Below are 27,801 nucleotides of genomic sequence, written 5' to 3' on the forward strand. Positions count from 1 at the left end.
CTCAGTTTAGACAGGAGCCTTGCATTGACATGGTTGTTTGACACCATGAAAGCATGGACGGTGTGGCTCTCTCAGGGTCAGTCAGAAGGCCACAGCCACACTAACAGCAGTCTGCAGCCTGCAAGTGAGCACTTCAGGATTGCATGGCATCTTGTAATTTAATACAATCATGTAGACCAGTTATATGAAATCTAATTTAATATCTGCAATAAAGCATGTCATCATAACAAAAGACTAGTACTTAAACCATAAGCAGAGTTATTGTCGCCCGATGAACAACCCTTTAATGTTGCGATGTTAACTAGTAAAGAAATTCATAACAAAACCTTTCTGAGTTATTTTACCAAATTGTGCAGAGTTTCAGCAGAAAACATGTCCTACCTTCTCTTCCGACAAGCTTCCTCCTGAAATAAATGAATCACGAACAATGAGGAGCATAGTAACAGATTTAGAAACATAGAAAGTTTACGGCACAGAAAGAGGCCACTCTGCCCATCGTGTCTGCGCCAGATGAAAAACAAGCCACCCAGCCTCATCGCACTTTGCATCATTTGGTCCAAAGGCCTGCAGGTTACAGCACTTGATGTTACTATCCAAACAGCTTTTAAATGAGTTGAGGGTTTCTGCCTCTACTACCCTTACAGGCAGCGAGTTCCAGATCCCACAACCAACTGGGTGTAAACGTTTTTCCATAAGTCCATAAGACATAGGAGCAGAAATTAGGCCATTTGGCCCATCGAGTCTGCTCCGCCATTCAATCATGGCTGATAAGTTTCTCAACTCCATTCTCCCGCCTTCTCCCCATAACCTTTGATCCCCTTACCAATCAAGAACCTATCTCCGTCTTAAATACACTCAATGACCTGGACTCCACAGCCTTCTGTGGCAATGAATTCCATAGATTCACCACTCTCTGGCTAAAGAAGTTTCTGCTCATCTCTGTTCTAAAAGGTCTTCCCTTTACTCTGAGGCTGTGCCCCCGGGTCCTGGTCTCTCCTACTAATGGAAACATCTTCCCCACGTCCACTCTCTCCAGGCATTTCAGAATTCTGTAAGTTTCAATCAAATCCCCCCTCATCCTTCTAAACTCCATCGAGTATAGACCCAGAGTCTTCAAGCGTTCCTCATATGTTAAGCCTTTTATTCCTGGGATCGTTCTTGTGAACCTCCTCTGGACCCTCTCCAGGGCCAGCACATCCTTCCTGAGATACGGGGCCAAAAATTGCTCACAATATTCTAAATGTGTTCTGACCAGAGCCTTATAAAGCCTCAGCAGCACATTGCTGCTTTTGTATTCTAGTTCTCTCGAAATAAATGCCAACATTGCATTTGCCTTCCTAACTACCAACTCAACCTGCTAGTTAACCTTAAGAGAATCCTGGACTAGGACTCCCAAGTCCCTTTGCACTCCAGATTTCTGAATTCTCTCCCCATTTGGAAAATAGTCTATGCCTCTATTTTTCCTACCAAAGTGCATGACCTCACACTTCCCCACGTTGTATTCCATCTGCACTTCTTCGCCCATTTTCCTAACCTGTCCAAATCCTTCTGCAGCCTCCCTGCCTCCACAATACTACCTGTCCCTCCACCTATCTTTGTATCATCTGCAAACATAGCCAGAATGCCCTCAATTCCTTCATCTAGATCATTAACGCATAAAGTGAAAAGTTGTGGTCCCAACACTGACCCCTGCGGGACTCCACTAGTCACCGGCCGCCATCCTGAGAAGGACCCCCTTATCCCCACTCTCTGCCTCCTGCCAGACAGCCAATCTTCCGTGTCCGGCCCATATCCCGCGCATCCTCCCTCACGCCTTCTCCTCCTTCCCAGAAACATGATAGGGTCCCCCTTGTCCTCACTTATCACCCCACCAGCCTCCGCATTCAAAGGATCATCCTCCGCCATTTCCGCCAACTCCAGCATGATGCCACCACCAAACACATCTTCCCTTCACCCCCACTGACGGCATTCCATAGGGATCATTCCCTCCGGGACACCCTGGTCCACTCCTCCATCACCCCCTACTCCTCAACCCCCACCTATGGCACCTCCCCATGCCCACGCAGAAGATGCAACACCTGCCCCTTCACTTCCTCCCTCCTCACCATCCAAGGGCCCAAACACTCCTTTCAAGTGAAGCAGCATTTCACTTGCATTTCCACTAACTTAGTCTACTGCATTCGTTGCTCCCAATGCGGTCTCCTCTACATTGGAGAGACCAAACGCAAACTGGGCGACTGCTTGCAGAACGCCTGCGGTCTGTCCGCAAGAAAGACCCAAACCTCCCTGTCGCTTGCCATTTTAACACTCCACCCTGTTCTCTTGCCCACATGTCTGTCCTTGGCTTGCTGCATTGTTCCAGTGAAGCCCAACGCAAACTGGAGGAACAGCACCTCATCTTCCGACTAGGCACTTTACAGCCTTCCGGGCTGAATATTGAATTCAACAACTTTAGATCTTAAACTCCCCCTCCCCCCATCCCCACCCCATTTCTCACCCCTCCCTTTTTTTTCAATAATTTATATAGATTCTTCTTTTCCCACCTATTTCCATTATTTTTAAATCTAAAACTAAAACCTTGTTAGTCTTTCCACCCCACCCCCACTAGAGCTGTACCTTGAGTATCCTGTCTTCCATTCTTAATTAGCACTTTTCTTAGACAAATATCACCACCTTCAACACCTCTTTGATCCTTTTGTCTGTGACATCTTTTGATTATCTGCTCCTATCACTGCTTGCTTATCTCCACAATCACCACACCCTCCACTTCTCTCTCCCCCCACCCCCCACCTTAAACCAGCTTATATTTCACCTTGCTCCTAACTATGCTTCAGTTCTGCCAAAGGGTCGTGAAGACTCAAAACGTTAACTGATTTCTTCTCCACCGATGCTGCCAGACCTGCTGAGTTTTTCCAGGTAATTCTGTTTTTGTTTTGGATTTCCAGCATCCGCAGTAGCTTTTAGCTTTTTGTTTTTAGCCAATCTTCTATCCATGCTGGTACCTTGCCTCTAACACCATGGGCTCTTATCTTACTGAACAGCCTCCTGTGCGGCACTTTGTCAAAGGCCTTCTGGAAGTCCAAGTAGATAACATCCATTGGCTCTCCTTTGTCTAACCTACTCGTTACCTCCTCAAAGGATTCTAACAGTTTTGTCAGGCATGACCTCCCTTGATGAAAATATGCTGACTTTGCCCTATTTTACCACAAACTTCCAAGTATTCTGAAATCTCATCCTTAATAATGGACTTTAAATCTTACCAACGACCGAGGTCAGGCTAATCAGCCTGTAATTTCCCGTCTTTTGCCTCACTCCCTTCTTAAACAGGGGGGTTACATTAGCGATTTTCCAGTCCTCTGGGACCCTCCCTGACTCAAGAGATTCCTGAAAGATCACCACTAACGCCTCCACTATCTCTGCAGCTATCTCATTCAGAATCCTGGGGTTTAATCTATCTGGTCCAGGTGATTTATTCACCTTCAGACCTTTCAGTTTTTCCTCATCTTCCCTCTCACCTTTCAAGGCACTTTAAATCTGTGCCCCCTCGTCACTCACCTCTCTGGTAATTAAATAGGCCCTTCCCCACCCACTCTATCAGGCCCCACACAATTCTGTGTATCTCAAATCTCCCCTCAGCCTGCTCTGTCACAGGGAGAACAGCCCCAGCCTTTCCAATCCTTCCTCACAGCTGCAATTTTCTAGTCCTGGTAACATCCTTGTACATCTCCTCTGTACCCTCTCTAATTCAATTACACCCTTTCTGTAATGAGGTAACCAGAACTACACACATTTCAGGAGGACATAAACAGGGCGGCTAGTGAAATGAGCAGACTCAGAGCATATTAGATTTAACACGGAATTGTAAAGTGATGCAATTTGGCAGGAAGGTTCTGGAGAGTCAAGTAAACTGGAACTCAACATCAGTCCCGCTCACAGACACAGTGACTCTCACACACCGTACCAGACACACCCACACACTCACAACATGAACTGGAACTGGATTACAATTGGCGTTCCAGGAGTAAATTAAACTTGGCAACACGGAAATAATCACAAAGCAAGTGTGAAGATCAAGAAAACTCATTCTCTGGAGGTTACAGGTATTCTCGGGAATCTGCAATGTGGAAGTCGATTATTTAGGCGAGACCGCAGAACTGCCACGAAACAGACAGAAATTTGTTTAACTCAGTTTTTATTTATTCGGTAAATTCAATATTTAATCCACAGTTATCAGTTATTTTGTGACTGTGTGAAGTTTCACGGAACTGACCCGCAATATATTCCCTCACCTTTAAAAATATCAACTCGTCCTTTTGCTCTATCTGTTTCTGCAACTTTGAGAGCTTCTCCTCAATAGAATTTAAATTCTCCTCAATCGCACGAAGGTTTTTCTCCACTCTTTCGAGAATCTTCTCCTCTTCTTCCCTGAGATCTCTGAGTAGTCGCTGCTCTTTCTCAGTGAGAATCTGGTGCATTTTAGTGAACTCGGATGTGATGTGGGTCTGCAGACTGCTCGACTGTTCCTACCAAATGAAATGTGAAACATAATTAATGTCCCGCGATAAAGGGAGCAAAACTGACCGAGATCCCAGAAAACCAGAACAGGGAGACCTTACCCTGACTTCGGAAATCTTCCGCATCTGTTTCTGTTCCGTTTCTAGAACCGCCGATTTCTTCTGTGTGAGAGAATCTAAGGAAGATTTCAGCTGATCCTGGGATTGGGAGAGAAAATCACAGAATTGAAGTGTTAGACCATGAAAATATGATAAAACTATCAGTTTAGAAAGGAACTTGACAGGTCGAACTCTCTAAATTCTCTGTATTTTACCTTGTAGATTTCAACAGCTTCTTTAATCGGTAGGAAGTTGTGAGATTTGTGTACCCGCGAATCTCTACAAATCACACAGATCAATTTCTTGTCAGTTTCACAAAACAGCTTCAGTTCTTCCTGATGTTCCTCACAGTGAAGTTTACTTTCCTTCTCTTTCAGATCCAGCTTTAATTTTCGAGTTTTCTCGGCCAGATTCGCTAAGGCCCGATTTACCCTGAGGTTTCTTTCCGGAAACTCCTCTCTACATTCCGGGCAGGAGTTTATCTCCTTCTTTTCCCAACACTGGGTGATACAGGAGCGGCAGAAGTTGTGTCCACAACCCAGTATTACGGGATCAGTGAAGAACTCAAGACAAATGGGACAAACTGCCTCCTCGGTCAAACTCCGGACCTGTTCTCTGGAAGCCATCTTCACACTCAGCACTTCCTGATTCAAATCACTTTCAGTTTCGATGTTGCTGCCGCACACCCTCAGTTCAGCTTTTTCCCTATAAAGTTCACTCCGATCCTCAGGGAATTATTCTTCCATCGTGGTCTATGTCCTCGCGACTTTCACACAGGACAGTAAAAATAACACGCCCAGTCTAAAGGGGGAAAAGCAGAGTTAAAGCAGAGGGGAATAATTGACCCATATCGAGGGCGGGTTGGGCTCCAATGGATAGTTGACAGTGGAGAGAGGGAGAGGGAGGGAGGGAGGGAGGGAGAGAGAGGGAGGGAGGGAGGGAGGGAGAGATCGGCGGGAGGGAGAGATCGGCGGGATCGAGATTCTATTGCACTTTTCTCCAGTCTGAACTCGCTGCCGATTACAAACCCTCTGGTGAAACAAGGTGTGAGATACAGATCCTTAAAATGCGTTATTGGTTGCAGTCGCTCACACTAAGACAAGAAGTACCATAACTTCAAGAAAGCATTTCGAGTGTTAATTACCGAGAACTTAGAGAGTTCAACCTGTCAAGTTCCTTTATATTTTCTAAAAGAAAATCCTGCGTTTTAAAAGCGCCTTTCGCAGCCGCTGGACGTCCCAACGCGCTTTGAAGCAGATGAAGTACTTTAGAAGGGGAGTCACTGGTGTCACGTTGGAAAATACATCAGTCAACATGAGAACAAGTCTGAGTTCTGTACCGAAGCATCTGGAGTAAGACTCGATCCCACCACTTTCTGATTCAGAGGTAAAACAAAACCAACGAGCCACAGCTGACAGATGGCACTAAAACGAGACATTTGTTCACCCGTTTCTGGAATGTTTCTGGAATGTGGAGAGATGAGGCCCCGGATTTACTGGCGAGGGCGTCTCCTCCCAGGTAACTCTGTAGCACAAACCCCTGTGCTTCATGGATCCTTCCCAGGGACACCTCAACTGATGCAGGAAAGCTTTGGGGTGACATATTTCCCCCAGTATTAGGAAGCATTTCTCCATCTGGCGATTGGTCACAATGTGGAACTCGCTGCCACATGATGTGGCTGAGGTCGAGAGCATTAATGCATTGAAAAGGAGGCTTGAAATCCTAGATGTTTTTATGCAGAATGTGTTTGGCGTTTCTTTGTAAGTGCTTGAGAAAATAAGATTTAGTTTCGAAATAGAAAAAAAATCCATAGATATTCAAACTCCGCCTCGGGGATTTTGAGCTCTGTGCATTCATGTCTCAGGCAGTGCTGCCCTCCCAGTCCCTGATAAAGAGGAAGAACATCACAGGGTGTGGGGGCAGGGCTGTGGGACAGGCCATTGGAAAATGGGATGGGGTCAAACGGCATCCTATTGGGATTAAACTTGAAGAGCTTCCCCCGACACTCGTGCTACGGCAGCAAGGAAAACCACAGGCTATTGAAGTTTTGAGATACATCAGGATTATAAACAGACAATTCAGTAAAGTTGGAAAAATATAGGGCAGAATTTAGCCCTCGATGGGCGAGCGGGACCCGCCCCCAACTCGCCGACGGTAAAATTCTGGCCAAAGAATTAAGGCGGCAGAGGGGAAGTGGAGAGATCAATGTCGATTGGAAAAAAAATGTCTTGTTTTATTGCAGAGATATTGTCTGATATTCTCGTGCGAAATGCTCCATATATTTGACAGTATTGAACATTGGATTTTAATGTCACTGTCTGGGTGTTAAACAGCTCCTGTGTGGGGCACAGAAAGGACAATCTGGCCTGGGGGACATGAACACCCCTTACACAGCCCAGCGGAATTTACTGACATTCATATCAACGGAGGGGAAACCTGGGAAGTTCCTGTCATTGGAGACATTCCTCCCCACCGGTCGGAATTCTACTCGATTTTGGAAAATACTGTCACCCATCATCAACATGAGGAGAGTTCTGTCATCATCGTTAAAATTTGACCGAGGCCATTCAGGAGTGAAATCTCGAAGCAACTTTTTACCTCCAAGTGTCGGAGAAATGTGGAATTGTCTCTCCTTTAAGGGGGAATACTAGGAATAATGTAATTTTCCAGGGTATCAAAACATACGGAGCTGAGGCGGATAAATGGAGTTGAGGGACATGTCAGTCATATCTAATCGAAAGGTGGAAGGGATTCAGGCGGCTGAACGTTCCAATCCTTTTCCTGTCCCCCTCCGACAGTCTGAGACCTTCCAATGAGATATTCAACCAAGGCCTCAAGTGGGAATTTCAGATCCCACGGTAAAGTGGAGCAGGGGAATTCTCCCGGTGTCCTGGACAACATTCCTCCCTCAACCAACACCACCAAGGACAGATTAACCCGCAATTCATCTAATTTCCTTTCTGTAGGGTCGTGCTGGGTGTAATATGACTCATTCATTTCCCTACAAAACGGCGATTACTGCGCTTGCGAGAAATGAATTTCGGGTGCGGTCAGTTTCTGGGATGGGTTCAGACTCTATGTGATCGTCTCTTTTATTCATACAAAGTGCAGCACTGCCACCTGCTGACAGAATATCAGTTCCGAAGAAGGGCCTTGGAAACATCGAAACAGAGAAAATAGGAGCAGGAGTTGACCATTCGACCCTTCGAGCCTCCTCCGCCAATAATTATGATCATGGCTGATCATCCAACACAATAGCCTGCTCCCGCTTTCTCTCCATATCCTTGGGTCCATTTCGCGTATTGAGATATATCTAATTCCTTCTTACAATGTTTTGGCCTCAACTACTTTCTGTGGTAGTGAATTCCACAGGCTCACCACTCTCTGAGTGAAGAAATTTATCATCATCTCAGTCCTAAATTGTGCGGCCGATCAAGCAGGCCACTTTGTCCTGGAAGGTATCAAGCATCTTGAGTGTTGTGGGTCGCACTCTATCAAACTCCTGACTGTGCCTTAAAGATGGTGGAGAGGCTTTGTGGAGTCAGGAGGTGAGTTACTCATTGCACGATTCCTAATCTCTTAACTGCTCTTCTAGCCACAGTATTTATATGGCTGGTCCAATTAAGTTTCTGGTTAATGGTAACCCCCAGGGTGTTGATAGTGGGGAATTCAGTGATGGTAATGCCATTGAACGTCAAGGGGTGATGGTTAGATTCTCTCTTGCTGGAAATGGTCATTGCCTGACATTTGTGTGGTGCAAATGTTACTAGCCAGTTGTCAGCCCATGCCTGGATATTTTCCAGGCCTTGCTGTATTTGGACATGGACTTCTACAGTGTCTGAGAAGTCACGAATGGTGCTGAACATTGTGCAATCATCAGCAAACAACCCCACTTCTGACCTTATGATGGAAGGAAGTATATTGATGAAGCAGCTGAAGATGGTTTGGCCTAGGACACTATCCTAAGGAACTCCTGCAATGATGCCCTGGAGCTGAGATGACTGGCCTCCCAACAACCACAACTTTCTTCCTTTGTGCTAGGTATGACTCCAACCAGTAGAGAGTTTTCCCCCTGACTCCCATTGGCTCCAATTTTGTTAGCGATCCTTGATGCTTCACTCGGTCAAATGCTGCCTCCATGTCAAGGGCAGTCACACTCACCTCACCTATATCTTGTATTTGGTAGATGTACACACTTGAGGAGTTTGTGCATTAAATAAGTAAACAGCAAAATATCTCCGCACCAGTTTTGAGAAGGTCTATTACTTCACTCCATTCCCTATACTGAGTGCATCCATTAAATGCTCCCAGAGACAGACAGCCTTCAGCTTTTATTGGCTGAAAGACTTTTTCATTAATTATGTAAATATGATATATTTAATAGCAGAAACTGAAACAAACACTTCATAATGTTGCTCAGTAATTTTTCGAGAATATATCATCAGATGTACTATCCTGGAATATACAAAATTCAAATGTTAACACATTGTAGACTGATGAAAGTCCAAAAATAGACTCAAAAAACTTTGATTTTCCAGCATGAAAGAGCACAAGAGTCAATAATAAAATGAGGAGCAAATTGCTGATCTCAGCTGCAAAGAACCTGAAGGGAGAGCCTTTGGGACAGGAGTGGACATGAACTAATGGAAGGAAGCGATTGAAAAGCTAATTAGAAAAGGAGAGTGAATAATACAGGACTAATTGTGTAAAAGTTCAGTGGACGGGCTGTTATTCAATATTGAGGGGGATCACTGGTGAACTGTGTCAGGGATTTTTACCAACAGACAGAGTCAGCGGGAAACAGAAATAAGTGCAGGGGGTAACCAAACACATAAAATAATAGAGGATGCACTGACGACAGGGAGAACACTTGTAAAGACACTGATAAAGCCACAACAATGGGAAGCTACAGGAACAGGAGTAGGCCTTTAAGCCTCTTGAGCCTCCCCACCATTTCATTAAATCAAAAACTAATGCCTAATACAGAAGACCCAGTCACGACAGAGGTAGTAGTTCAGAAGCCAGAGAACGTGGTTAGGACAAACATGCTGTTCTGTTGAAGGGTCATGAGGATTTGAAACGTCAACTTTGTTCTCCGCCGATGCTGCCAGACCTGCTGAGTTTTTCCAGGAAATTCTGTTTTTGTTTTGGATTTCCAGCATCCGCAGTTGTTTGTTTTTATGTTGTTGGGAAGGTGCAGGGAGATTCTGGCTGTGAGTAGTGATGAGTGTGGGAATGATGATGAGTTGAGTATCTAGAGATAGATATGTGTACATTGAGGATAAATGAGAAAAGGTACTAGAGGAGCGGGAAGGACTAAATAACAAAATAAGAAATGATGGAACTTATTCTGGAAAATAGAGCCAGGCCTTACAGGAGTGAAATTAGGAAATATTTCAAGATAAAAAGAGTGGTACAAGTCTGCAACTCTCTTCCACAAACGGCAATCGATGCTAGATCAATTTTGAATTTCAAGTCAGAGATAGATAGATATTTGTCAGCAAAGGGATAAGGGAAAAGGCAGGTGTATGGAGTTAGATCGAAGCTCAGCTATGATCTGACTGAATCACAGAACAGCTTCAAGGGGCTAAATACCCCCCTGCTGTTCCTATGTTCCTTTAGGAAAATGATGGCCTGGACAAATGTGTATTTTGATGCCCTTTGAGTTGTATGTAGCAGTATTTAGTGAAAGTTTCAGAAAGAAAACTGCAATCTCGAAAGTTTCTCTACAATTGGTTATTATTTAAATTATAAGAATAAAATTGCATTAAAGTGGCAAATAATCTACACATATGTCACTGAACTAATAAATAATAATACCGATTTTAAAAATCCCAAGATATTTTGAATCACATCACTTGTGATCCTGTCTATCGAAAATGAAGATAGTCTGTCCTCTCCCATATTCAATCACTAATGTGATTTTCTAAGCTACAACTGTTGACTGCTCACCACTGATGTGAGTTAACAGGGTCTTAAGTGTTATCCATGTGTTCAGAAACCTGAAATTTGTTCTCTGTAACTGGCACTAGTGTTAGTTGGAAGCAGATTTTTGAGTTAGCCAAATTCTTTGCAGAGGTTGATTTCAGTATTATCAGGCTCTCCCCAGGCAGTCAACCAACATTAATATCGGCCCTGTCTAAATAAGTCCATTTAGGTTATGATGTCTCTATATCTTTCCACTATGGAAATGCATCACTTCACACTTATCCACATTAAATCTCATTTGCCTTGAGCCTGTCCATTTCACCAGTCCATATGCTCCTGAAGTCAGCTACTCTTCTCTTCACTATTTAGCCTGCAGCCAAGTTTTGTATCATCTGCAAATTTTAAAAGTGTAATTTTTATAACCAAGTCCAACTTATTATAAACAAAATAATTTATTGTCAATTGCCTTGTATTTCTTGTGGATTTTTCTGCATTTGTCTCCTCAACACCCAAACTCAACTACTCCTCAGCCCCATAACCCTCCTCCTAAGCCACCATTTGCCCTTCCTCCTTTCCCCATCCCCCTCCTATTTACGCCATCATCCCTCCACCTCAACCCATCCCCCTTTTCCCCATCTCCCCCTCCTCAGCCCCCAGATTCCCCCTCCCCTTCAGCTCCCCATCGCACTGTCCTCCTTGCCCTTACCATGCCCCCTCCTCTTCATCTCCCATTCCCTTCCTTCTTACCCACCAATTCCTCCTCATCCTCACCCACCCATTCTCCTGCCTCCACATTCACCCTCCTCCTCAACCCCATCCCACTCCTCCTCTCCCCCACTCCCCCATCTCCCCACCTTCATTCCTCCTCCTCTTCACCCCATCCCCCTCCTGCTCCTTACCCCACATGCCTTCTTCTTCCTTACCCCATCCCCATTCCTCCTTACCCCATTCCCCCTCCTCCTGACCCCATCCCCTGACCCCTTTACCCCCATTCCCCCCTTCCTTCTTACCACCCATTCCCTGTCCTCTTTACCCCCATAACCCCTTCCTCCTAACTCCCCCTTTCCTCCTTACGCCTATCCCCCCATCCTCCACAGCCACCATCCTCCTTATCCCGCTTCCTCCTTGTCTCAGTCTTCGCGGCTCAGCAGGTTCTCGAGGAAGAAACGACTCTCCAGCTCGCTCACCAAATCCGTTTCCATGACGTTCGCCCTTTCGCCAAATGAATAATAAAACGCCTTCAGCAACTGCGGCCAATCCGCTTCCAGATTCCCCGGAAAACCAGCCTTCCTCGCTCTGAGTAACAGTCGCTTCCGCCAATCAACCTTCCCATCTCTTGCCCACATGTCTGTCCTTGGCTTCCTGCATTGTTCCAGTGAAGCCCAACGCAAACTGGAGGAGCAGCACCTCATCTTCCGACTAGGCACTTTACAGACTTCCGGGCTGAATATTGAATTCAACAACTTTAGATCTTAAACTCCCCCTCCCCCCCATCCCCACCCCGTTTCTTCCCCCTCCCTTTTGTTTTTTTTTCAATAATTTATATAGAGTTTTCTTTTCCCACCTATTTCCATTATTTTTAAATCTACAACTAATACCTTGTCAGTCTTTCCACCCCACCCCCACTAGAGCTGTACCTTGAGTGTCCTGCCATCCATTCTTAATTAGCACATTTTCTTAGATAATATCACCACCTTCAACACCTCTTTGATCCTTTTGTCTGTGACATCTTTTGATTATCTGCTCCTATCACTGCTTGCTTGACCCTACAACCACCCCACCCTCAACTTCTCTCCCCCCGCCCTCCACCTTAAACCAGCTTATATTTCACCACTCTCCTAACTATACTTCAGTTCTGTTGAAGGGTCATGTGGACTCGAAATGTCGACTCTTCTTCTCCACCGATGCTGCCAGACCTGCTGAGTTTTTCCAGGTAATTCTGTTTTTGTTCAGGAAAACCTGCCTTCGTTATTCTAAGTGACAGTCCCGCCGGCCATTCGGCTCCTCCATTTCCCGGGAGCTCTCCACCCTCACTCTGAGTGACAGGCCTGCTGGCCAATCATCTCCTCCATTTCCTGGGAGCTCTCCACCCTCACTCTGAGTGTCAGGCCTGCCAGTCAATCGGCTCCTTCATTTCCCAGGAGCTCTTCCTCCTCACTCTGAGTGACAGGCGTGTCAACCAATCGACTCCTCCATTTCCCCGTAGCTCTCCCACCCTCACTCTGAGTGATAGGCCCGCCGGCCAATCGGCCACTCCATTTCCCGGGAGCTCGCTGCGCTCACTCTGAGTGACAGTACCACTGACCAATCGGCTCACCCATTTCCCGGGAGGTCTACACCCTGACTCTGAGCGACAGGCCTGCCGGCCAATGGGCTCCTCCATTTCCCGGGAGCTCTCCCCCCTCACTCTGAGTGACAGCAATTGTCAATATTCCACTGTCCTTTCACCGGAAACTCAGAGTTTTATAACAGGGAAAGATTCACTTCAGCCCATCGTGTTCTCGTTGGTCATCAAGCACTTATCTTTTCACTTGCACTTCCCCCAACTTAGTCTACTGCATTCGTTGCTCCCAAAGCGGTTTCCTCTACATTGGAGAGACCAAACGCAGACTGGGTGACCGCTTTGCAGAACACCTTCAGTCTGTCCGCAAGAATGACGCAGACCTCCCTGTCGCTTGCCATTTCAACACTCCACCCTGCTCTCTTGCCCACATGTCTGTCCTTGGCTTGCTGCATTGTTCCAGTGAAGCTCAACGCAAACTGGAGGAACAGCACCTCATCTTCAGACTAGGCACTTTACAGCCTTCCGGGCTGAATATTGAGTTCAACAATTTTAGATCTTGAACTCTCTCCTCCATCCCCACCCACTTCCCGTTTCTTCCTCCTCCTTTTTGTTTTTTCCAATAATTTATATAGATTTTTTCTTTTCCGAACTATTTCCACTAATTTTAAATGTATTTCCACCATTGTTTATTTCTACCTTTTAGTATTCCCCCACCCCCACTAGAGCTATCTGTACCTTATCTGTCTTGTCTTATACTCTTAATTAGCACATTCGTTTAGATAATATCACCACCTTCAACATCTCTTTGTTCTTTTGTCTGTGACAGCTTTTGGTCATCTCCTCCTTTCACTGGCTGCTTGTCCCAACAACACCCCCACCTCCCCCCTTAAACCAGCTTATATTTCACCCCTTTCCTAATTTTACTTAGTTCTGTTGAAGGGTCATGAGGACTCGAAACGTCAACTGTACTCTTCTCCGCCGACGCTGCCAGACCTGCTGAGTTTTTCCAGATATTTCTGTTTCTGTTTTTGTTTTGGATTTCCAGCATCCGCAGTTTTTTGTTCTTATCTACTCTAATCCCATTCTCCAGCAATTGGTCCGTAGCCCTGCCTGCTCTGGCATTTCAAGTGTTCATCTAAATGCTTCTTAAATGTTGTGAGCGTTTCTGCCTCTATCACCATTTCAGTTGTGCGTTCCAGATGCCCCCACACCCTCTGGTTGAAATTTTTTCCCCCTCAAATCCCCTCTAAACCTCCTGTCTCTCACCTTAAATCCATGCCTACTGGTTATTCACTCCTTCACCCAAGGGAAACGTTTCTTCCCATCTACCCTAGCTATGCCGCTCATAGATTTGTACACCTCAATCAGCTCCCCACCCCCTCAGCCGTCTCTGACCTAAGGAAAGCAACACTAACCTATCTAGTCTCTCTTAACAGCTGAAATGCTCCAGCCCAGGCAACATGGTGGTTAATCTCCTCTGCACCCTCTCCAGTGCATTCACATCCTTCCTGTAGTGTGGCAACCAGAACTGCATACAGTACTCCAGATGTGACCTAAAAAACACTTGAAACAGCTCCATCATAACCTCCCTGCTCTTGCATTCAATGTCTCGACTAATAGAGGCAAGCGTTCCATATGCCTTCTTAACCACCTTACCTACCTGTCCTGCTGCCTTCAAGGGCTGCTGGAAATGTACACCAAGGTCCCTCTGATCCTCTGTACTTCCTCGGTTCCTACAATTGTTCATGCACTCCCTTGCCTTGTTAGTCCTCCCAAAACACATCACCTGACACATTTCAGGAATAAATTCCATTTGCCACTGTGCTGCCCATCTGCCCAGCCCGTCTATATCGTCCTGTAGTCTAAGGCCTCCTCGCTGTTTACCGCACCAACTTTTGTGTCTTCTGAGAACCTACTAATCATACCTCTTACATTCATGTCTAGATCATTAATACACACTACGAACAGCAAGGGAACCAGCACCAAACCCTGCGGTATGCCACTAGACAAAGGTTTCCAGTCACAAAAACAACCTTTGGCCATGACCCTCTGTCTCCCCCTGCCACTAAGCCAATTTTGGATCCAATTTGCCCTGGATCCCATGGGCTGTTACCTTCTTGACCAGTCTTCCATGCGAAGCCTTGTCAATAACCTTACTGAAGTCCATGTAGCCTACATCAACTGCAAGACCATCATCAACACACCTAGTCACCTCCTCAAAAAATTTAATCAAATTTGTTAGATATGATCTCCCCCTGACAAAGCCATTAGACTATCCTTGATTGATCCTTGCCTCTCCAAGTGGAGATTAATTCTGTCTCCCAGAGCTTTTTTCAAAATTTTCCTTGCAACTGATGTTAGACTCACTGGCCTATAGTGCCCTGGTTTATCCCTACCACCCTTCATGAACAATGGTGCCACATTAATTGACCTCCAGAGAGGATTTAAAAATTAATGTCAGGGCTCCTGCAATCTCCTTCCTTGCCTCCCACAGCAGCCTGGGATACATCTCAACTGGGCTTGGGGATGTATCCACTTTTAAGCCCACTAAAACCGCCAATACCTGCTCCCTCTCAATGTTATTATTGTTCAAGTATATCACAGTCCCCCTCCCTGATTTTTGTACCTACATCAACCTTCTCTATAGTGAATACAGATGCAAAGCACTCAGTTAAAACCTCAGCTACGTCTTCCAGCTCTTCACACAGATTGCCAGTTTGGTCCCCAATGGGCCCAACTCTTTACCTGGTTATCCGCTTGCCCCTAATATACTTATAAACTCCCTTTGCATTTTCCTTTATTTTATCTGCCAGTGTTTTTTCATGCCCCTGCTTCGCTCTCCTAATTCCTTTTTTAAGAAAACCCCTGCACTTTCTATACACCTCTAGGGCTTCTGCCGTTTTCAGCCCTCGGTATCAACCATAAGCTTCCCTTCTTGTCCTTATCCAATCCTGTACATTCCTCCACATCCAGGGTTCTCTGGACTGGTGTTGGTCTCACCCTTCACCTTCTTCTCTCGCCTCCCTCACTCTGATTGACAGCTGAACCAGCCAATCTGTTTCCCAATCTCTGGAAACCCAGAGCCTCTCCCTCACTCTGAGTGACAGGTGCTGTGGTAGAAATATCAATGCGATAATAGAAGGAATTCAGTTGCTTTGAAACGGGAGTAAATTTACCCTGGGACTTCATGATCCAATCATGACTGATCTGTACCTCAACTCCATTTACTCACCTTAGCTCCAATTCACTGCACCCTACATCAATCCCATCTATACAATAGGCATGATATGATATGAACAGTTTCCATGTACAGGGAATTTCAATAATGTTTTTAATAAAACCAATATTTACATATAAGTGATTTAAGGACTGTTTCACTGATGTGGACAGTGATAAGACAGACCAGACAAACCAGAGATAAATGATAACTGTGACTGAACTAACTTTTAAAAAAATATATACTTTATTCATAAAATATCTGGAAGAAAATTGCAATGCATTTCTAAATGGCCATCACAAATAATGCAATCAGATTCAATGTTTACACATGGAGCACGAGGTGCTTCAATACAATCAATGAATATTGCAGTCATTTCACCATGGTCATTACAGACAGTCAGACAGTGCCATGGTATTGGGGTTATCTACATACAACATGTTGCACTCTGAGGGGTTTCAATACAATTATGTCATATAGTCTTCACCACATACATTCACTGAGAGTCATACAGCCCGAGAGGGTCCATAAAATTCCCAGCACCTCGGTGCACTGTGGTAGAAAGGCTTTAGACAGCGACCCTTCCCCATTGCACCTTTGTGGCGACTGCCTCAAGCTTTATTGTGTCCCTCAGCACCTAGTCCTGGACCTTGGAATATGCCAGTCTGCAACACTCGGTCGGGGACAACTCTTTGCACTGGAAGACCAACAAATTTTGGGCAGAACAAAGAGCGTCTTTATGATGATCCTCCAGCTGCCGTTGATGTTTGTCTCGGTGTGTGTCCCTGGGAACAGCCCGAGCAGCACCGAGTCCTGTGTCACAGCACTGCTCAGGATGAACCTGGATAAAAACCACTGCATCTCTCTCCAGACCTTCTTTGCAAAGGCACATTCCACAAGGAGGTGAACAACAGTCTCTTCCACACCACATCCACTTCGAGGGCAAGGTGCAGAGGGGGTCAGACTGCTGGCGTGCAGGAAGGATCTGACGGGGAGGACTCCACTAATTTTCCAGTGCAGCAACTGAACTGCTTTTCCTGTGGTTAAACATTATCAGTTAATAGCATACATGCCCGATCAGTTCACACATCACATTCAATACAGACAAGCTGTCAAATGTTTAAACAGCATCAAGGCAGCTTCTTATTTCAATGTAAAATAAAACCTTCCATAAAAACACGAGTTTCCATCCCTCCAACTTAATGACAGAGTACCCACTTGAGCGTGACATTCTGGGCAATATTCACAGAGTTGTACAAACCCAGTCCAATCCGTCAGTGTTATTTAATCATGCAACAAAGTTACGTTATTGAAACATGGTGAGAGTTTGAATAAAATAAACTGACAGATTTATCACGATTTCAAGAAACAAACCACCTAGAGATTAATATAAACAGAAAATGATGGAAATACTCAGCAGGCCAGACAGCATGATAACAGCACTTGTTCACTATCTAAGCCCAAACTGAAGACAGACGAGTATCACAGCAGCAGCTGGTCTCCCACCTCCCCTCCCATCCCCTCCCCTCCCAACCCCTCCCCTCCTACCGAAAGGAAATGTCAGACTTGCCGCTGAAAACCATGACAGCCGAAATGTCCATCACCGTGAAGAAGGGAGAGAATTCAGGAGGTTTGGGGATGGAAATCTTGACAGCTGCTCATGCAGGAATAACACTCATTCCTGGGAATTTATACAAAGCGGGATACTTGCTACACTCCACTCGCCCCTCAGCCTTTCAACTTTTTCCTTCTCCCTCTCTCTTTCCTGCCCTTTGCAGAAATTATTTCTTGGACCCCCTGGAAAGACTCTCTGGACCCCCACCCCTAATTGGGGGCACGGCGCCCTTTTTCATGGGCGGGACAATTAAGGCCGGCCTAGCGTGACGTCCGCACGGAAGCGCTATCCGCTGCCTTTGCGGGCGAGGGCGGAATCCCTCAACCCGAGAGTGCGCTCTTTAGCGCATGCGCACAACGGAGCGCGCTCATCTCCCTGAGGCTAGTTGCTGCCTCAGGGAGGTCGGCTGTTCTGTCACAAATATAAAAAATAGAATAAAAAATTCCTGACATGTCCCTTCATGTGACAATGTCACATGAGTTGGGACATGTCCAGAAGTTTTTTTAAGACTTTAATAAAATGTTTTAAAACCTACATGTAACCTTATCCCGCCCGTGGATGAGGTTTCATGTTTTTTCTAGTTCCCGGTGGGGCTTCTGGCCTGCCCGCCAGCCTTAAGGTTGGACGGGCAGGTCCATTAATTAGTTTAATTACTCTGTCAATGGCCTCAATTGGCCATTGACAGGTCAGCGGGTGTGCAGCTGATTTTGCTGAGCCCCGCTTACCTGAAAATTTAAATGGGGCACGGTGACATCGGGAGCTCCGCCCGCTCACCGACGGGAAAGTCCTGCCCAAGGTCGACTGTGCTTCTTGCATCACAACAGTGACTACATTTCAAAAGTATTTAATTGGCTGTCAAGCACTTTGGAAGCACTGAAGCTGCTAAATACATTTTATAAATGAGCCATTTTTATGTCTTCCATCACTTTATTGATGGGAGATAGGAGGCTGATAGGTCAGTAAATGCCTCTTCCCTGAATTAAGATTTCAGAACAAAACAATTAGCACAACATTGCACTGAATGAACTGGTATATGATAAATGAAAATGAAGTTGTATATTAACAGATTTAAACAACCAAATACAAAACTAAGTCTTAAACTAAGATGTCAAACTCACTTTCTTTGGTGGGCCTGATCCAATATCTTGCCAAATGTTATTAAAATAGAAATGAAAGTTGAACTATATCAGTATATATTTACATTTAGATCTGCAATAATTCGCATATTGAATATTACTGAAGCCTTTCATCTTACACTCCTCAGGACAAACTCAAGAATGCCAAATTTCAAACAATCACAACAATTATACCACAGGGGAAGAGGCTGCAGGGTGAGACCTGTACTGGAGAAGTGGGGGTATGCCAGGGTTTGTGTGGGGGCACCAGTTGACCTGCGCAAGTGACTCGAGATGGTGAGGGCTGAGGAGGCAGTCTCCAGAACAGATCAGGCCAAATGGAGATGTGAGGGTGTGTAAAAGGGCAAGTAGTGGTGTCCATTGAGCTGGCAGCGAGAGAGATGCCAGTGCATGTATGATGGGCTTGAGTGTGTGAGTTTAGAGCGATGAGATGGTTGCCATACCCTGGCGGGACGTGTGAGAGCATTCATCCTTTATCTGCAATGGATAGCCAACTTCTTCTGTGCAGCATTGAATCTGATCACCAGAGTCATCGGCCACCAAGCCGGGGTGGTAATGTTGCTGCCCTTCCTGTGCCCGGTGTGGAGGTAGAGTACATCACAGCGGGCCCCCACGGCATCCAAAAGGCGCTCGAGAGACACATCACTAAACCTGGGGGCTGCAGTCTTCTTGTCTTTCAGGGCCAGGTCTTACTTGCAGCTGTCCTGGGCTGGAAGCACTGAGAGATGTGCGTGTGGCTGTACTTTGAATGTGGTGCCTGGCGTTATGAAGCGGCGAGGTGATGGCATGTTGGGGGAATCCGAACCTGCCCGCCATCGAAATGGCGTGTTTCCCGGTAATGCATAGTTAAACGTGGCAGGTTTGTGATGATATGTGATAAGAAGCCACCATTGCGGCTGGCAGGTAAAACATCGTTTTTCCCTCCCGCTACCACACTTGGTGCAAATCTGGGACAATTCTGCCCACTGACTTTGAGAAAGCAACAGGGAACTCTAAGCTTCCCAAGCTGCTGGGTAATTCAGAAAAGCTTGAACTTATTCCTTTTGTTTGCAGAGAACGGATCTCTATTTATGAAAATGTGTTGCTTTTAACAAACATAAATGAGCCACATTATGAGCTCGATTGTTATCGTAAATTGGTCCTTCGTGCACATTCAGGATTGCTCAGTAAGTGCTGCCCAATCACGGAATCACGTCGGACAGTTTTGCAAGTGTGGGCTGGTTGAGTGCGGTCTGTACTCTGCCTATTCTGAGCAACCAAAGGAACAGGCTGTTTGATTCCATCAGCTACTCGCTGCAACATTTATGGCATCCATAACTAGCTCACAGCAGCACTGCAGTTCATCTCTGACATCTCTTAGCTTGAATCAATGCATCAAAATTTGGAGCAAAATGATTGGGCTGAGGCCTGACCTGGGTAAACCCCTTGACATGATGGAACGTTTTGTTCCAACCACTAACCCCGGAAGTGAATTCCACAGCCTCACCGTTCTGTGTAGAGAAGTTTCTCTTGATTACTGTTCCAAATCTCAGACATTTTATTTTGTACCTACGGCTTTTTGTGTTGACCGCTCACTGGAAATAACCTGCTGCTGTCTACCCCATCCCATTTTTGCATAATTTAATCATTCCTATGCTATCGACCTGGAACATCTGAAGACTTGAGATGGTTCACTCCTGACAGAAAGGGTACAAAGTCAGGATGGACCTGGGACTGAGGCACCTAACTTTCTGGTGACTATACACCCGTCTTGTTAAATTTCCCCATTCCTGCTCTGTTTTACAATCACAACTGGCCGCCTTCACCTGTGAACCATAAAGACCTAATGCTATCTGCTTCAGGGATGTAGTGCCAAATTTTGTGGTGCAGAGTTCCAAGAAAATATGTTGGCCACATCATCTCTAAATTTATTATTACGTCGTTTTCCTGTATATTAATTATTTGAGTCCCCAAAAATCGGTAAAACTATGCTTTTTAAGTGAAAAATATTGCTGCCAGTGGGCAGTGGGCATTTTATTTTCAACTGTGTGGTATTTCAAATCATTCGTCTCTAGCGTAGCTAGAATTACATTCTGCAATATTCTACAGGCTGAGTATCTGTTATCCGAAATCCTCGGGGCCAATCGCATTTCGGATTTCAGATAATTTCAATTTTCAGGATGCCATATATCAGACTTGGCCTACTTGCATTACAATAGTCCAAGCCTAACTTGAATAAAATGGCTAGAAAAGTAAGATGTATCAGTGAATAATAAATGCAGGCTACCTGTAATTGTACCCACCCATGGCAACGTCTGCAATTCTGCTTGTAGGATAGGGTTCAGAGTGTCGATGTTCTCTCCTGGGAGGCATTCTTGAATAGTCCCCCCAGCTTCATTTGCCTCATCAACATTGGCTTTTCTTTCATAAGTTTGTCCTTTGACTGACGTTATATCTTGCTCACTTATAATTGCACGTTGTTCGAGTGCATTTATCAACCTGTCACACATCTTAATAATATCCTCTATGGGCACTTTCTCTACTGGGTTCACTCATCAACACTGTATTTCTCAAGTTGATCTTGATGTAACACCATTCCTGTAATCTCCCTGTCAGTCGAAGAATGCACAGTGGGAGCATTGTTAACAGTGTTAAGCACTTCCTCAATATACTTAGCCTCCAGTGTATTCACACATTCCATTCATATGCATCTTGAACAATCAAGGAGCTAGTTTACCAGAATTTTTTCCTTGTTCAGATGAAAAACTTCAAAGTCTTTGTCAATATTATCGTTTCGATGAACACTGTTGGAGGCCAAACTTGTATCAGCATTGGTCGGTGTCTTTATCAACAAAGCACCACACATTAGCAGATGCATAGATGGTGTCAGGGGGAGCTGGTGGCATCGTGGTATTGTCACTGGACTAATACTCTAGTGACCCAAGGCAATTCTCTGGGGACCCAGGTTCATAATCCCACCAAGACAGATGGTGAAATTTGTGTACAATCATAGTGTGGAATTTAAAGTCTGATAACAACTTTGACACCATTGCTGATTGTTGCAAAAACCCATCTGGTTCACTAATGTCCTTTCGGGAAGCAAATCTGCTGTCCTCACCTGGCCTACATGTGACTCTAAACAAGGAAAATAAATGCTGGTCTAATCAGTGATGCCTACATCACTTAATGATTTTTTTTAAAACTGTAAACTCCTTTTGGAAGCATACCAACCCCCAGGCCTCTGTCATAGCGCCAAATATACTATTCAAGAAGGAGTCTTTATATTTACATTTCATGAACCGCAAATTGCCTTGGTCCATTGACTGAGTTAATTACGTTACTTTGGGAGAAAAGTAAACAGCGAAAACATTGTTCTTCACCAAGAGTTCAGCAGGAGAATGTGCTTAACCATTGTCCAGGAGCAACATGGTTTCACAGCTACCCAATGTGCCTCTGGTACAAAGTGGTTGTGAAATCAATCAGAAAACATATCCCTGGTTACCCTCATTGGCAGAATAACAGGTAATGTCCGAATACTCTTGAAGCATCTGGGACATTTGCTCTTCCCAATTACAGAGAATTTACATTTGCAGTCAGCCTGTCCTTAGCATCCTTAACACCTGTTGGTGCATTCTCCTCAGCCGCTGTTAGCATTTTCCTCGGAGTGTATCACAAGTATCAACAACTTTAGATCTTGAACTCCCTCCTCTATCCCCACCCCCTTTCCGTTTCTTCCCCCTCCCTTTTGCTTTTTCCAATAATTTATATAGATTTTTCTTTTCCCACTTAATTCCATTATTTTTAAATCTATATCTGTAATGCCCTGTCAGACTTTCCACCCCACCCCCACTAGAGCTGCACCTTGAGGGTCCTGCCATGTAACTAGCACATTCTCTTAGATAATATCACCACCTTTAACACCTCTCTGTTCCTTTTGTCTGTGACATCTTTTGATTATCTGCTCCTATCACTGCTTGCTTGTGCCTACAACCACCCCCCCCACCCCCAACTTCTCTCCCCCCACCGCCCCCCCCCCCTCCCCCACCCCACCCCCCTCTCCACCTTAAACCAGCTTATATTTCACCCCTCTCCTAATTTTACTCAATTCTGTTGAAGGGTCATGAGGACTCGAAACGTCAACTCTTTTCTTCTCCGCCGATGCTGCCAGACCTGCTGAGTTTTTCCAGGGACTTGGGAGTCCTAGTCCAGGATTCTCTTAAGGTTAACTTGCATGTTGAGTCGGTAGTTAGGAAGGCAAGTGCAATGTTGGCATTTATTTCGAGAGGACTAGAATATAAAAGCAGGGATGTGCTGCTGCGGCTTTATAAGGCTCTGGTCAGACCATATTTAGAATATTGTGAGCAATGTTGAGCCCTGTATCTCAGGAAGGATGTTCTGGCCTTAGGGAGGGTCCAGAGGAGGTTCACGAGAATGATCCCAGGAATGAAAAACTTAACATATGAGGAACGTTTGAGGACTCTGGGTCTATACTCGATGGAGTTTAGAAGGATGACGGGGGGTCAGATTGAAACTTACAGAATACTGAAAGGCCTGGATAGAGTGGACGTGGGGAAGATGTTTCCATTAGTAGGAGAGACTCGGACCCGAGGGCACAGCCTCAGAGTAAAGGGAAGACCTTTTAGAACAGAGATGAGGAGAAGCTTCTTTAGCCAGAGAGTGGTGAGTCTATGGAATTCATTGCCACAGAAGGCTGTGGAGGCCAGGTCATTGAGTGTATTTAAGACCGAGATAGATAGGTTCTTGATTGGTAAGGGGATCAAAGGTTATGGGGAGAAGGCGGGAGAATTGGGTTGAGAAACTTATCAGCCATGATTGAATGGTGGAGCAGACTCGATGGGCCGAATGGCCTAATTTCTGCTCCTATGTTTTATGGTCTTATGACATGTAATATTTGATATTTGTTGAGCACGGTGATTTGTGATCTTCAGCAAGTAAAGATTGCAGAATCATCGGTGACATTTTAAATTGCAGAAAAGATGTAAAGTGCGTTTGGTGAGCACCCTGGCCTGGAGCCTCTTAGACCTGAGTACCGTTTCTGCCCAGTCTCCTCTCTCTGAGGACCCCCGGGAAGCTGATTTGTCAGTCAAAACCCAGCTGTCAGCTTCACATCGCAATGCTGGTTATAATCCAGCATCATTTTGGTAATTGTCCCGGGTTACTAGCTCAAAATGACCTGACGTGGTTCCTCTTAATGTGGACCTGTGCAGAGATTTAGGTGAGAAAGGGATTCAGTGTCAATGTGAAAGGCTGATGAGTCAGATGGGGTTCAGCGTCTGTGTGATCTAGGTCCAGAGGAGATAGGATACTTGGAGTAACTGGTGAGCTAATTTTGGAGAAGCAGTATTTGCTGATCGTAGAAATGTCACTTTCTCTCTCCCATTTCTAGAAAACCTTATATCCAATAACTTTGAAGCGTAAAAGGAATTAAAATAGCTCATTCTTTTCTGGGGGACAAGTCCCAAGACCCCAAGGAAATGCATCACCAATCTTTCACATTTGAGTTTCCTATTCATGCTTTTGTTTATTTATAGTTTCTGAGGACATACATACGAATTAGGAGCAGGAGTTGGCCACTCAGCCCCTCGAGCTCCACCACCATTCAATAAGATCGTGGCTGATCTGAATGTAACCTCAACCTTACCCCCGATAACCTTTCACCTCCTTATTATTCAAGAATCTATCCAGCTCTGCCTTAAAAATATTCAAAGGCTCTGCTTCCACCGTCTTTTGATGAAGAGAGTTCCAAAAACACCCAACCCTCTGAGAGAAAAAAATTCTCCCCATCTGTCTTAAATGGGTGACCCCTTTTTTTTAACAGTGACCCCGAGTTCTAGATTCTCCCACAAAAGGAAACATCCTCTCCACATACACCCTGTCAAGAGCCCTCAGGATCTTAAAGGTTTCAATTAAGTCACCTCTTATTATCCTGAATTCCAGTGGATACAAGCCTAACCTTTCCGGCCTTCCTCATAAGACAGCCCTCCCATTCCTGACATTAGTTTAGTAAATCTTCTCTGAAATGCTTCTAATGCTTTTACAACATTCATTAAATAAGGAGACCAGTACTGTGCACAGTGCTCCAGATATGGTCTAACCAATGTTCTGTACAACTGAAGCATAACGTCCCTACTTTTGTAATCAATTCCCCTCACAATAAATGATAACATTCTATTAGCTTTCCTAATTACCTGCTGTAACTGCATACTAACCTTTTGTGATTCATGCACTAGGATGCCCAGATCCCTCTGAAGCTCAGAGCTCTGCAATCTCTCACCATTTAGATAATAAGCTTTTTTATTCTTCCTGCCAAAATGAATAATTTCACATTTGCCCACATCACACTCCGTTGGCCAGATCTTTGCATAACTTATTTATGTCACTTTGTAGCCTCATTACATCCTCTTCACAATTTACTTTCCTGCCTATCTTGGTGTCGTCAGCAAATTTACCATCCATTCCTTTGGTCCCTTCATCCAAGTCATTGATATAAATTGAGGCCACAGTACTGATCTCTGTGTTACACCACTCATCACATCCTGCCAACCGCAAAAAGGCCCATTTATGACAACTCTCAGCTTCTTGTTAACTGGCCAATCTTCTATCCTTGCGAGTATGTTACACCCTACACCATGAGCTTTTATTTTCTTGCATAACCTTCGATGTGGCACTTTATCAAATGCCTTCTAGAATCTAAGTACAGTACATCCACCGGTTCCCCTTTATCCACGGCACAGGTGACTCCTTCAAAAAACTCCAATAAATTGGATAAACATGATTTCCCTTTTGCAAAACCATGTTGACTCTGTCTGATTGCCTTGAATTTTTCAAAGTGCCCTGCTATAACATCTTTAGTGATAGCTTCTGACATTTTCCCCATGACAGATGCAAGGCTAACTGGCCTATGGATTCCTGATTTATCCTGAATAAAGGAATTATATTTACTATTTCCCAATCTACTGGAATCTTCCGCAAATCCAGAGAATTTTGGAAAATTAAAACCAATGCATCAACTATCTCACTAGCCACTTTCTTCAAGGCCTTAGGTTGAAGTCCATCTGGACCTGGGGATTTGTCAGCCCACAGCCCCAACAATCTGCTCAATACCACTTGCCTGGTGATTGTAATTTTCCCGAGTTCCTCCCTTCCTTCCATTTCCTGATTTACAGCTATTTCCAGGATGTTACTTGTGTCCTGTATAGTGAAGACTGAAGCAAAACACCTGTTTCATTCACCGCCATCTCCCTACTTTCCATGATCAATTCCCCAGACTCATTCTCTACCGGACCAACAATCACTTTGTTAACGCTTTTATTTAAATATCTATAGAAATTCTACCTACCTGTCTTTATATTACTAGCTAGCTTTCCCTCATTCTCTAATTTTTCCCTCCTTATTAATCTTTTTGTCATTAGTTGCTGTTCTTTATATTCTTTCCAATCTTCTGACCTGCCACATGTCTTTGCGTAAGTATATGCTTCCAAGTGAAGATGTTTCTTTACGTCATATGTTACAAAACCTGTTTTCACGCAAGTGAAATGTTCTTGAGGATACAGCACTTTTGGATTCGATGCAAATTTTGACACTGGTTCAATGGGAGATGATGAACGAAGAGATAAGACAACATTATTAATTTGCACTATGTTAGGCTAGTTAATCAGTGCGCTGTCTTTCACACATATCAATTATGCTTTAACCTGGAAATGAACTGCTGACCCCGTGATCACAAAAACTCCATTCCTGTAACATTGTCCAGCTTTGCCCAGACTTCAGCCCGACTGACACACTCAGCCATCACTCTGACTCCAGTCCTGACTATTACAATGTTCTCATCGCCAGTAACCCACCCTCCGCCAAACATAAACTTCAATTCATCTGTAACTCTACCGCTTATATCCCATCTCTTGCCAAGTCCCTGTTACACATCATCCCTGTCCTCACTAGTCTACAGGGGAACAAAGCGAGGTGTCTTTCTGATCTTCAGTCAAACGGAATCTCTGTCTCGGCTTCCTGCCACACTTAGGGACACTTAACTCCTTGTATATGGGAGTTAATGGCAGCGGCCTTCCTTTGCCTACCTTATCTAAACCTGTCATAATCTTGTCCACCTCTATTAGACCCACCACCTTCGTTCCAGGGAGAACAAGCCTAGCTTCTCCAACCTAACCTCAAAACCAGTGGGGGTTAAGCCCAGGACCACCCAGCAATCCAAAGAGAAATTTGGGCGGCACAGAGGGGTGGGACAGAAAGGAAGGGAGAAAAAAACTTCTCTTTTTGAAAAAAAAATATTGAAGGAGACAAACTGAGTGAAGCGTTGAGAATGCCTTGGGAACAGCCCAGGACTGTTTTGCAGTGAGGATGTCTGAGTTTTGGAGAGAGCAGAATGAGGGGTCAGCCTGAGAGCTGAGGGAGTGGCGCCACCAAATGGGGAATATCCATACTGCAGGCAGCGTTTCCTCAGTGAGTTCGAGCGAGTCTGCCTCAAACCCCATCACCCCAAAGCCACAACGTGACTGCCAACAAACCCCCTGCCGTGTCCCCATTAACATTATCCTGAACCCCAATAATCCCCGGTGCCCCCAATAACATTATCCTGTAACCCAATAACCCCTGCCCCCAATAACATGAGCTTCAACTCCAATAACACCCGTCCCCACTAATGATACCCTGAACCCCTATAACCCCCCGTTCCCACAAGCATTATCCTAAATCCCAAAACCCCCATCTTCTTCAGAACTGTAGAGAAGTAGAAATGTGGTGAAATATATACTGTTTAAGGGGGTAGGTCAGTGATAGGTGGAGGCAACGGCGAGATTGCAATAGATGTCATAAACAAAAGGTCAAATGGGTGTTGATGGTGGTGATACTGGCTAAAGGAAGTGCTAATGGTGACATTAACGATAGAAAGCAGGATGAGGTGGTGGTGATGGTGTGTGAGAAAAGATCAAAATAGGATAAAAAGTGGGGATAAAACAATGAATGGAAATAAATTTTTAAAATAATAATAGAAA

The 27,801-nt window shown here is 44.9% G+C and overlaps 1 protein-coding gene across 1 annotated transcript in view; it reads right to left on the bottom strand.

Moving 5' to 3' along the window:
* LOC144695716 (zinc-binding protein A33-like) overlaps window positions 1-5,259 on the bottom strand; it is a 33,444-nt gene extending 28,185 nt beyond the window's left edge. Inside the window, exons 1-4 of the mRNA XM_078566676.1 lie at window positions 4,829-5,259; window positions 4,617-4,712; window positions 4,290-4,523; window positions 382-404 (exon numbers count right to left, since the gene is read on the bottom strand). Of these exons, the coding sequence (XP_078422802.1) occupies window positions 382-404; window positions 4,290-4,523; window positions 4,617-4,712; window positions 4,829-5,239 (764 nt within the window). The 5' untranslated portion in view covers window positions 5,240-5,259. The remainder of the gene's footprint in view (window positions 1-381; window positions 405-4,289; window positions 4,524-4,616; window positions 4,713-4,828) is intronic.
* Window positions 5,260-27,801: the final 22,542 nt, after the last annotated feature.

The sequence above is a fragment of the Cetorhinus maximus genome, chromosome 21 (assembly GCF_964194155.1).
Source record: "Cetorhinus maximus chromosome 21, sCetMax3.hap1.1, whole genome shotgun sequence".
NCBI classification, from domain to species: Eukaryota; Metazoa; Chordata; class Chondrichthyes; order Lamniformes; family Cetorhinidae; genus Cetorhinus; species Cetorhinus maximus.